The sequence below is a fragment of the Synchiropus splendidus genome, chromosome 8, assembly GCF_027744825.2.
Source record: "Synchiropus splendidus isolate RoL2022-P1 chromosome 8, RoL_Sspl_1.0, whole genome shotgun sequence".
Taxonomy (NCBI): Eukaryota; Metazoa; Chordata; class Actinopteri; order Syngnathiformes; family Callionymidae; genus Synchiropus; species Synchiropus splendidus.
This window is the reverse complement of record NC_071341.1, coordinates 12271528-12284040: the sequence shown is the minus strand read 5'-3', so window position 1 is coordinate 12284040 and position 12513 is coordinate 12271528. Positions and strand designations below refer to the sequence as shown.

Sequence of the window (12513 nt, the reverse complement as noted above, 5' to 3'; positions counted from 1 at the left end):
CACATGATGCTGATACTTAGGCTGTACACAAAACAAACAAAACCTGTCCTGTCACTCATGTGTCAGCGCAGTACCTGTTCACGCAAGGTGTGGTCCTCTCTGTCCGTGTGGATGCCGATACGTCTGGTGCCCTATCCTCATCCTTCTGATCGCTCTCTATGTGGATCAATGGCACCTCCCTGGGGCCCCTCACTCGGGACATGTTGCTGTCATCAGAGCCAGAGAACGTTCCAGAGCTCGCCTGTTCTTTACTGGCTCTTCCACGGCTACAATTCACATGCGACTGCTTGAAGCCCCTCCGTCTCTCACAGACAGGCACGCTGGATTGCGTGTGACTTGCAGGGGTCGGGAGGCTAACGTCTTGCTGTCCCGCGAGTGACGACTTGCCGATATCAACAATGTCAGCTGCCAATCGATTTGCAAACTGTTGTACATGGGACTGGGAGTCGCCCGCGGCCTCTAACTCAATACTGTCTTCTGGATCTGCAATGATCTTGTTCTTTCTCATCAGGGACTCGATGGAGCTGGACCAGGTCTCGTGAATCAGCATGTCAGTGATCTGATCGGTCTTGCCTCGTTGATAGAGGCAGGAGTCCGATTTGCACAGCCCGGCTGCCGACACGGAGTTGCTGGGATAAATGTTCAGGGTGTCCCCGTGCACGTTGCGGGCGAATCCATCAAATGAGTTTGCTTTGATCGGGGAGTTGACGGTCAGTCTGGAATCCGAGGATCGTCGATCTGGAACAGAGGACTGTCGAATGCAAAAGGGTGTTCTGGAGGCAGGGGGGAAGAGGCTGTTGCTCCACTCTTTCGTCTTTGCAATTCCATAATCCTTGTTTTCCTTGTCCATGTCTCGAAGCATGAACCTGTAGAACTCTTCGGTGATGCTCTCCGTGCTCGACTGTTTCGACAGACACGACGTGGTTCTGACATTCAGGTGACCGTTTTTCTTCGAGGCAGCTTGTTGTATTGCTGCAGTCAGGATGCTGCTTGCATTTTTCCCGGCATAATAGTCGAGAAGGAGGTCGAAACCTCTGCCTTCGGTCTCCATTTGGTTCACCATGAAGCGTGAGAACTCGTCTGTGATGCTTTCACAACTGGACTGCTTGGAGATGGAGCTTCCTCGACTCAGGTTCTGACCCAGTCGGCATCCCGGGCCCAGAGTATTCAATGTCCCGGAGGGGTCGGAATCCTCCTCTGGAATGCTTTCATAACTCGACGCCTTCCCACGACTCCACCGTTCGCACTGCAGTCGGCTTCGAGGCTGGCCGGCTTTGGAGGTGTCCACCACATTCAGCTCAGGGCAGTTCATGATTCTGGCGGTGACCTCGGATGCAAAAAGAGCGAATGGGTCTTGAGGCTCATCTGGGTTCACGGACTCGTCCACGACACGGTTTACCAGTCGCTCCATGAGTTCGGGTTGCTCCTCTGTTTTCCTCTTAATCTCGCTCAGTCGCGGCGCTCTGTGTTTCTTCGAAGCTGCACTGGTACTTTGAGCCTCTTTCCTCCTCAGTACCGAGCGGCACGCAGGGAGCAGGTAGGCTTCTGGACTTTCCATTGACGTCCCTTTCAGCGCACAAAACCAAGGTTGCTTCCCAGTAGAATTCTCCAGACATATAGCGGCAAGCTCCGTCGCCATGGACACCACTGTAGCAGACAGATCTTCAGCGTAGCAAGTAATAGGGGTTTTGGACTCAGAATCCATCCTCCATGAATGCAGCGAACTGCAGGAGTTTAGGGATGACTGGGTGGTGAGGGAGGCCTGTCTGCTGTCACATGTCCGACCTCTTCTGTCGGTACTGTGGACTGGAATTTCACCAAAGTGCTCTCTGCTGTGCTGCTGAGGATGGTCGGTCCACTCTTTGGTTAGAGACGCCGTGGACTTCGCCTGACCAGGTCGGCATGACGACTGCAGCTGCTGCTCTTTACTTTGTGCAGCTCTGGAGTCACTTTCATCTTGAGAGAAACTCTCTTTAGCTCCACTTTGGTTTTCACCATGTTTGTTGCCAGTCACAAAATGCGACTGATTCAACAGACCCTTGTTCTCCTTGGTGGTTACCTGTACTTTCCTACTTACTGGAGGTTCTTGAGCTTCCAAAGACGCCTGCTCACACTTCGATATGTGGCTGATTTTCTTTTGTGCCAGGCAGAGTATATCGAACAGCAAATTGTTGACACTCTCCTGCAAGAAAACCTGAAGACTTGGAACATCTTCTCCTGTGCCTTCTAATTCTTTCTTCTTCCTGGCCTTTTCATAGGCATGCTTAAAAAGGCTGTCCGCCACTTCGTTTATTAAGTCGTCCACCTCTTTCTCATCCAAGTAGGTTTTTTTTGGACAGGTGATTCCATCCACTATCTTGTTGTGTGTTGCCTCCAGCAGGTGGGCCACACTCTTGAAGCCCTGTGGCTGTGTCAGCACCTCAGCTGCTTCCCTGTGAAGCACCTCTGCGATGTTGGCACGAAACGCCTCTACGCTGGTACCTTCAGCGATACTGCAGTGGAGTGTGAAGGCTGCAGAAGCTTCCGCAGCTGTCATCAGTCCTTTGGATGCTGCGTAAACTTCACTTGAATCAGCATCGGAATCTCTCCCCTCCCCGGACTCCTCTGTTAAATCCACAGCTGCGACTGCGCCAGCTACCTGGGCAATGCCACACACCGCTGAAGAGAAAGAGTAGTCTGCTTTTTCCTCTTGCATCTCTTCCTCTGTGCCATCTTCTGAGGCTGATTCCATGGTGAGCTGTTCCGTCAGCTGCGGAGAAGATATGGTTCCAATTACGCTTGCGGCGCACGCCAAAGCCACGTCGACGTGTTTAGACTGGGCTGCTTCTATAAGTTGAAGAGCTTGTGTTTGGGTCAGAGTCTGGGGTATTTCTCTGGCTTCCTCTGTCACGTCCTCCGCCACCTGAGCCTCCGACCACTCCGCTGCCCCCTCAGAACTGTCTGGACTTTGAACGATGACAATTTTCGGGAGTTCAAATGAGCAGGTGCGCTGTTGGGAGCGTTGTTTGGCGTGTGAGAAGCCGACAGAGTTGGAATGATGTCTGGAGATCGACACACTGACAGCTGCTTCTGGGACGAAGGAGCTTTCATCTTGAGAGAGCCGTATGAAGGCGTCTTGCAGAACTGACTCAGCAAGATTGGTGGCGTAGTGGCCAGCTGATTCCTTGGTGTGAAGACTGACGCGCTGATGCGTTTCTTTTTTTACCTCCGTGTCCTCCCTGCCCTGATGATGGATAGCTTGTCCCCTCTGACATAAAAGTCTGGCGCACTGTTTCTGTGAGACGTCAACCAATCGCTCTCCCATATCAGCACTCTCCGTTTCTGCAAACAGATGACACACAAAGAGACAGAAAAATGAAGGCCACTCAGTAACATGCCTGGCGTCATTTACAAATGTCGCTCTACAACAGCAGTTCACAGAAAAAAGTCTGATGAGAAACCTTGTCTCAAAAATATTTTCCAAAATGATCAAGGACGTTGCGATGCTAGCAATTGTCTCGCACTTGGTCATAGCTGTTAAGGAGCAGATACAAGGTCAAATAGAGCTGCTTTCTTTAATGCAATGACTAAAAGAACAAAGCCCTAATTTCCCTCATCTCCTCTCTGACCCACCGTTTCTGAAACCGTCGTCCTCACTGTCCTCTCCCAGGTGTTCCGACGCCGTCAGAAAATCTTCTTCTATGGATGAGACGGAGCGATTCGTGTCGTCCTCCGCACGTTGCCCACTGACCCGACCGTGTTGAAGCTGCTGTTCTTTTCCCCACTGGAGCCCGATGAGGAACTTGTTGAGCTCAAAGGTGACGCTGCTGGGTTTGGTGTAACGTCTCGGCCCACAGCACTGAAACAAGCACACCCCGGTGCTCTTCTGCTGCAGGCGGTTGAAAATAAATATTGGTCAGAACCTCTTATATTTACCCATTTACAATCAACACAAGTATGTGCACACATTTTGGTAACGGAAGTGGTGCTTAGCTCCAGCGACATATACTGTAAGTGTAAGTGAATGTGGACAGGGTTTCAGTCACATATAAACTAGCGTGGTGCGCCTTCACAGCATAAAGGAGAGTTAACACACCATCAGAAGAATCATTTTAAAGATGAAATTTCACCTGAGCAAAGTATTTAAACGAACATCGAAACAAACACATAACACATCATGGAGATGGACATGAACATGATGGTTTTCACCGTATTATTCGTGAAAAAACCCTGGAAGAAACATGATGACTGAAGTCTGTTGCTCACGGAACTCAAGTCGTGCGCTCCAGCTGGACATATGAAAAGATGGACTGCGTGAGGACGGCTTGGATTGGAGAGGAATTTGCTTCTCATGATTAAAAACTAGTGTTATTACTTGTGTTACTATCTCACTTGTTGGCTGGCTGTGTTCCATTCTGTTGTTTTTATGTTTTATTTATTTATTTTTTTAAAAGGGGTGGGATTGTGTGGCCGCCACAATTTAAAAAAATCCTGGCGGAACCCTGGTGGACTTGACTTTGACCATTTATTTCAATTCAGTGATGTACTGGATTGTTTTTTAATCCGCCACGGTGAGTTTTTGCAGGTAGAAGTTGCGATCTTTCGCAGCATGTGGCTTGACAAACCACTGTACTTCAACATGAACCAGTTGCCAAAATGCACACGCGCCATTCAGTCAACACGACTCAGAAACGCTGTCTCTCTTCCCCGGGTGTCATCGGTGTCATTTCTCTCGCAATACACTTTTAAATAGACATAGAGAACAGAAGAAACAACCTTCTAAAGCCATCATGCACCAATCTATCTGGATAAACAAGAACAAAATCAATACACTGGCAGCAGTTTTATACAGCATATATGCTGAGAAAAAAAACTCAATCACTGTTAGTGTTTGAAAATGTCACCTCAAACAAATATGGTTAAAGCCATTTTAATTCCGCAATATATTTTTTTGCAGTTGTATGCATAAAAAAAAACAAACATTTTGGACACGCAGCACTACAATATGACATAAAAATAATAATAAATTGACACCTGGAAACAGAACATTTTCCGCATGTGTCATGCATGACATTTGAGGTGTTCTTGAAAAGCAGGACGCGCCACACAGCTCAGGATGACGCTTGGTAAAATGCCTAAGACCCCTGCAGATAAAGGAAGGTCATCGCTGCGCGCTCACCTGACAGGTGGTCTGGGGGTGTGCTTGGCAGGTGTCTGAGGCTCCTAGCCCACCGAGCAAGAAGAGCTCATTAGCTTTGGGTTGGTGGACTGTCAGTAATTCCACCAGCTTTGGCAGGTCTGGAGACATTGATGCCAATTTCTGTGGGAGGAGAAAGAAGAAAAAGACCATTGTCTTGAGGCTCAACTCATGGAGCGATGATTGATCAGCCACAGCCACCAGCAGCAGTGAGGAAGTCTGCGTCTCTTCAACCAATTACTCCTTTAATGCTGCACAATGAAGTTGAAGCCATGGCAACTGTTTTGGGATTTGAAACAAGACAAGGAAGGAGAAGAGGAGGCTCACCTTGATGCACTTGTCTTCTCGATAGTCTGTTTTCTCGGGATCCAGGTTCACAAAACAGATCTGAAAGATGACAAAGAAGACACAGGAGGAGTGAGCAAAGAGGGAGTTATATATATGATATATGTGATAAAGGATGAGGTTCCCGTGTGGCCATGTCAAAGTCTTAACTCCTAAGACTGTCTGGCCTTCTGACTCAACTCATGTCTTGATCGATGGCCCTCACAACATAGCTCAGATGGTAGAGTGGTCTGTGAAGGTTGCCGGTTTGATCCCAGTTCCAGGCATTGTGACCTTTAGCAAGACACCTAACCCCAGCAAATGGGTGACTTAGTATAAAGCCTGAGTGCTGAATCAGCAAAGAACGCTGCACTTTAGTACGGCAAATGACGTGAAAATAATGTGAATATGATGGGGAAAAAAAAAGTGTTGTGCTAGGGGTGAAGCGTGAAACATTTCTGTCCAGAGCCTTTGCCACTCAGTTTTTTGTCATGGGCCAACACAATCCTGAGTGATGGAGGTAGTTTTATGGCTTGGAATGTATGCTGGGTTTTGAATGTTCAGGCCATGTGAAAAGCGGATGTTGTCGGAGGTATGTGCCGTCTCAGGGCGTGTGAGTCCTTCACAGAACGTGTCGCGCTCACATCTCACTAACTTGCTGAGGAAATGCAACGCTCGGGTTAAGACAAGCACTCCGGGCTGTCGGGATGCAACCTGCCTGTCAAGGACAACCAGCTCCGAGCGCATTTGGATGTGAAACCATCTTCTCCAGTGGGGTCTCCGCAGCCTCCCTCTGATCCAGCCGTCATCTCCAGCGCGGGTTAATGGACTGTGTCCTTATGCAAATGCAAGACGGCGGGATTTCCAATGATGCTGTTTAATTCTAGTGATCTCAGCCGTGAGTGTCCTGCATGGCCGATACGGATACAGCAGGGTTCCAGCAGAAGCAGATGCGTATCATTTCCTGATCAAGCAGGCGAACACACGCGACAGGTGTTGAAGAGGCTTCAGCAGACGTGACTGCTCCAGTGTTTCCACACACATCCTTATGCTGCCATGCTTGTCACAGACACGACGCCTGTAGTGCTCACTAACTGAAGCCTGACTTCTCTGACGTCTGCTTTTTCAACCACTGCAATGCTGGAGATATTTGATCACACGCAAGTATATATTTATTCAGATGATCTGTTTTGTTATCATGCAGAAATACCCTTTGTTGTTTATTGGCTCATTTGTGAGGATCTGCTGCACCAGAACAAGGTCTTCCTGAATGTGAGTGAAATGTTTACCTGACAGGCGGGAGACAAGCATAAGAAGGCGAGTCAATAATAGCTCAAAAATAATATTTTATAGTCTTTTCCTGGGTGAGTGTCGGCGCTCGCTTGTGTGCATGCCCTTTAGAAATTCCATGCATACAACCTTTATTATTCATCCCAGTGCCAAACAGGTTGTTGCTACCTTCCCTTCACAAAAAAAACATATTGGGAGAAAACAGGCTGCTCATTTGTTTCTCTGCTGGTCACATCAGTTCAATGTGCAAAACCAGAGCGTGCTTCTGCCCAAATGCCAACAGCCATTATATCTCTTTACACTTTGACAAACCATGGATGCCACGTTCACATTCTAGATTTTCGACGTGGATAGAAACGTCAAAGCCTTGTCAGTGAAGTCAGCTTTCAGGGTCATCCACGGTGAAAGCAAATGTCTAAAACACTATTTTGGAAACCAAAACTATAGAACTACTATCCTCTTTTGAAAAAGCATAGGTAGGTGCATTCCTCAGGGGAGATGTTGGAAAGCATCCCAGGAAAAAATAAAATGAGGACACGCTGGGCCAACTGCCAATGTTCTGCCTGCAGACTACACAGTTCAAGATTATCAAAGCTGTGGAATGACCCCTAATTTTGACTTGGATAAATGGGACACACTTGACCTCAACAACGAGAACAGCCAGAAGCAGTCGATGTTCGAGTAAAAACTGAGCGCACAACCGAAATAACCAAGTCCACGTCTCACTTCAACAGCAGCACAATCTCTCACGTACCTGATTTATGTCCCCAGAAAGGTTACAAATCTGACGGACAATGAATAATTCTGCATTGTTTTTTCACAGTTACTACATTGTATTAGCATGTTGTTGATGCTTCAGAGATGGTCAGATGACAGCCAGTATCATTTTCAACTTATGCTCTATGTACTGTGGAATGCCTTCACACCTGTTTTTCCCCTCCTTGTTTTAATTCAATAAATTTTACATTTTATACTTGCAATGAAAACGTTCCTCCTTCTTATTGTTGAAAATCTGTTTTGTAGCAAAAGTTTTGTTTTTTTGTACACCTGCAATCTTCAATCTACAATTATTTATTATATTGTATATTGTATTGTAATATTTGTTTTTTATTTATTTTATTTATTTATTTTAATTTCTTTGAATAAAAAACACATAAAATAAAAAAACAGCTTTTTCAATTCCATACAGTTAAAACTAAAACTATATATATATATATATATATATATATATATATATATATATATATATATATATATATATATGACATGTATTGTTGGCCTCTGACTCACTCACTTCAAAGTGGTTTCTTTGTCCAGTAATCTTCAGTATAACAAACGTTAATGCAGTTGGTCCATCAGGCCTGGGTCCTCAGAAGCCCCCTCCTCTCACCAAATCCCTCGCTGTGATCCTCCTACACACAGCTGCTGCTCCTCATCCTTACTCTCCTTTACTGCAGCTCCTTACTTCACTAGTGATGCTATCGTTCCTTCTCTCGCTGCCACTGAACTGGTAACTACAACCAGCGAAACAAAATCTCGTTCATGACTGAGGAGCAACCGAAACAACAAAAATAAAGGACATTTCAGCGATTATAGCCTTCCAACACCTTCACCTCAACTTGGTCTTAAATGTTCATGTTGTTAAAGGTACAGTGAGGCTTTTATTTTGGCACATTTTCCCCAGAATGGGTTAGCCTCTTTTTATGGTACAGTACATCACATTACATCAACATGAGTTTTACTTATGTGTACATTTATTGTGCTCACTAAACGTATGATTCAAATCTTCACTTCTTCACGTTGATATTGCTGTTCATCCCACAGTCAAACGTTAATGGCAACTACCAACTCCAAAACAAACATGGCGACAGTGGAAGAAGTACCTCTTGGACAAATGATGAAACGGAGACAGCATTGTCGGAGGAGGTGGTTGGTGAGGCTGTCAACTATATTGCGACTGGAGGACGGAGAATTTCCGCCATTGTTCACTGTGTCTCATTAGATGTACATAGCGGTTAATAACAGAAACACTGCCCCCACAATTTCCGGTGGTGCTGCTCCGTTTAGTCCATATCCGTAAACTACGTGGAGGACTGAAAAACATATTCTTTTGGCTTCATAATTAAGGTGTTGCCCTTCATCCCGTGGGAAGATATGACTTGCACAAAATGGCACCATTGATCCATTTGGGAGCCGGTCAAAAATGGCTGTCCATGACGGTTTTATTTTTAAAATAAGTCCAAAGCGATCAGAAAATATAATACAACTCATGAAATGTAATTATTTAACTTACTAAAAGATTAGGTTTCTTGTGTTGATTTATTAAACGTTACTCATTTAATTCATATGAATGTTCCACTGTCAACAACATGTAGATGTTATCTTAAGATTTTAGGCTGTACATTTGTAGTAGAAGCCTTTTTGTTTGCTTCGAAACATCAAAGCAAAAACCTTACTTATCTCCAAGTTATGCAGAGAGTGCTCACTGTTGTGGATGTACTACACTATGTAGAATTCACTATTTATGTCGAGAGCTTTCAAAGATCATTTCACACTGACGTGTCTCATAAAAAAATCTTTCTATGCAGAGAAGCGCTCGCTCAGTTGTGTGTCTCTGACAGCCACCTTATTAATCTCCGCTTGACTCTTGAGTTCGTGGTGATGCTTGAAACAAAAAATACGACGATAGACAGCGTTTTGTATTGTTTGTTGATTGCAACTTACGATTCACCTGAGCAGTCAGTCGACCTGTTGGCATACGACATGTACGGGTTGACAAACACGGCAACATGTCTAAGTGTGGTGTTGTAAACTGAAATGTCACAATACTAGTGGTGGGACTTTACGCTTAATTAATTACAACATTATTACAATTAATTAATTACAGCAAAAAATGAATTTAATTTAATGTCAGACAACAGGGAACCTTTGTAAGTGCAGGAGTTCCTGGTGCACTGATCACACTGATGCACAAGACACGTGGCAGCTAGGATGAGAACAACAACAACAAACATGGAGGAATCCATGAACAAAAGCAAACAAAAGCGTCTGTTTGCTTTTGTTCAGGGAGGTTTTTCAATACACAATGGCCAGGGTTTCCACTACTCTGAATGGACTTGAAATTCTTACACAAATATTTTCAGGACATGAAAAGAGCTTTAGTTTAAATAAGGTGATATAAAAACTGGAATATAGCCACCATCCTGATTTATTGTGCTATTGTCAAACTGATGCAAAATAAACAATATTTTGTTGTTTAAATGTATGTATGGGTCTGTCGTTTCATTCAGTAATATACCACATTCATTCCCATTGAAATTCTCTAATTAGCTAGATTAAATATTTTAATTCAATCCCACCCCTAAAAAAATACACATTTAAAAATGTATGTGAAACACTTGTATCATGTTAGATGTTGTTTGGAAACATTATATTGGAATTTTAGTTGCTGAAAATGGGGTGTGAAAGGTAAGTGTCCTTTGATGTGTCCTTTTGTGAAATGGTCCCATACTTTCAATGTCTTGGGTGGCGATGGTCACGTAGGTCACGTTCTCCTCTAACAGCGGATTGTGCTGACTGTGCTGGTCGACTAATGGACCTGTCGGCAGCTAATATAATAGCCGATACTTTAAACATATTAATCAGGAATATGAAACATTTTCCTTTACCCAAACACCTGGTCATGGTGGGGTTCATATAAGTTCAAAAACTGAGCATAAACTCAGATGGCAGGTGATTCATTACATGACAAATGACTCAATGAGAACACACACAAATCCATAGTTTTCCAGCAATATTTCGAGATACAATCAATAGCCATCAATCTGCTGTTGCGGTGGAAGATGGGATGTATATGTTGCATCATGAGTTCTGAATAATTATGGTCTGGCAGCCAGTTGCTCAGCCTGGGGCTAAAGAGAAGCTGATGCTGTCCTGATTTCTTCACATGAAAATGAGAATGAAAACGGGGCGAGCAGAGAAAGTCTCTGGGGATCATGCACACATGTTCCCCTGCGTGTCAGTGTCCCTCAGAGGATCCTACACTAGTGTCCAGACCTGTCTTCATCTCCTTTGTACGTGCAAATTGAAGTGAAGAATTTAGGTCTAGAGATGTGATAACTAACATCAGAGAACAAGAAACAGCAGGCCAAGAGAGGAGGGGGCGGGTGTTATGTCGTGTCGGCGTCTTTGAAATCTCATGAGTGTTTTGCACGTAGGGAGAAGTGCTAAAATGCTTTTTCACAGTGATTTTCAAGCAAACGCTGCTAAGGACGTACATCAGCTTCACCTCACTACACGTTCAATAACAGTGACCTGCACACACCTACAGGAGCATGTGGAGGTTTAAGTCCCTGCTCCTGCATACATCCCATAATCCCCTCACCTGATGTTATCGCAGCCATGCCGGAATGGTTTAGCGGGCGAATGGATTTAACATCTTCAGGTCTCGGTGTTAAGATGATCTTTTTGAAAAGCTCAGACCTTCATGTCTGGCACAATGAGCATTTATGGACCAATGAACCTCAGTATGTTTCATACATATTCATGACTCATAAAGAGCTTCAAATAGTCAAAACACTTTCAAATAAAAAGAAAAAAACAAAATAGCATGGCTAAAATGGCTACTAGAAAGGTTATGTTGCATACTTAGGAGCTCATTACTTTGAATAAGTAATCTGGACTCACTAGTGATGGGCTGATGAGGCTTCAAGAAACAGCATCCATATTTTCAAAGCTAAGGAGGCGGCGCTCTCTGTTTTAGAATAATGTGAGAGAAATGTTAGTGCAAATCCAAAGATGTCAGAGCAGAGAGTGCCATCTAGTGGCCCCTGCAAATGAGGAAAAGGCTAAGGCCAAAGTTCAGAGGTTGACTCTGAAGTTCTGACGAACAAGAGTGACTTGCAGGATACAAAGAAAAATAGAACATAAACAACAATAGGAGACATGTTCGAACTTCATCCGCAAGTGCAGTTAGAAAGGTATGTGAGCTGGGAATCTTTGAATAGCACTCATGTTGGCCTGTCTACCAAATTTAGTACGAGACAGTGACCACAGCCCCTCGGTTGAGACAGAAGGTAAACAGTACAGCACTGACACCCAATAACGTTCAGAGCAAAATGGGGCGCCAGGTTCAGGTAGGCCTGCAATGAAGGTGGGAGTTAGCACTGCACTTCACACCATTCTTCAGCCAAGACCCTTGTTTTCACTGTCAGGTCATATTTCAGTGCCATGGTCCCACAGACCAAGCTGCCGTTGCTCTGCTTCAGTGTGGGTTTACATCCACAACCATGTGCCACATGGTTTAGTTCAGCATGTTGGTTTTAGAGAGAGTTTTAGATTATTTGGTTACCGCGCACAGCAGAGGTGTTTTTTAATGACATAAATTCACTCTCATTATACTAGTCCCATGATGCACTGAACACTGGAAAAAAAACTGAAGAAACTGAAACTGAAGAAACTGAAGAAAAAAACACTGAAATCAAACCCAAAGTTTCGGTGGTATGAAAGTCTCTTATTTTATCATTATTACATTTATTACCATAACCATAACGTTTTAAAAAGCATCCATTTGATATCGGCATCTTCATGCAGATGTGATCTTTCAGGTTTATAATGAAAAGAGGCAAAACCAGTTTGATCCTGTCGGCGAGAAATGATTTATGGAGTCTAGAGATTTCTTTTTAATGCACTCAGAAGCACAATGTGAGGTGGAAATAACCCCA

The 12513-nt window shown here is 44.4% G+C and overlaps 1 protein-coding gene across 7 annotated transcripts in view; it reads right to left on the bottom strand.

Moving 5' to 3' along the window:
- The window catches only part of sphkap (SPHK1 interactor, AKAP domain containing), an 83324-nt gene that overhangs the window by 6063 nt on the left and 64748 nt on the right, over positions 1-12513 (bottom strand). For 6 of the 7 annotated variants that reach the window (XM_053873996.1, XM_053873999.1, XM_053874002.1 and 3 more), the window contains 4 exons: positions 5504-5563; positions 5159-5299; positions 3613-3868; positions 75-3321 (listed from right to left, as the gene is read on the bottom strand). In XM_053873996.1, coding sequence (XP_053729971.1) covers positions 75-3321; positions 3613-3868; positions 5159-5299; positions 5504-5563 — 3704 coding nt within the window. The remainder of the gene's footprint in view (positions 1-74; positions 3322-3612; positions 3869-5158; positions 5300-5503; positions 5564-12513) is intronic. The other variant, XM_053873998.1, reaches the window with a different exon arrangement.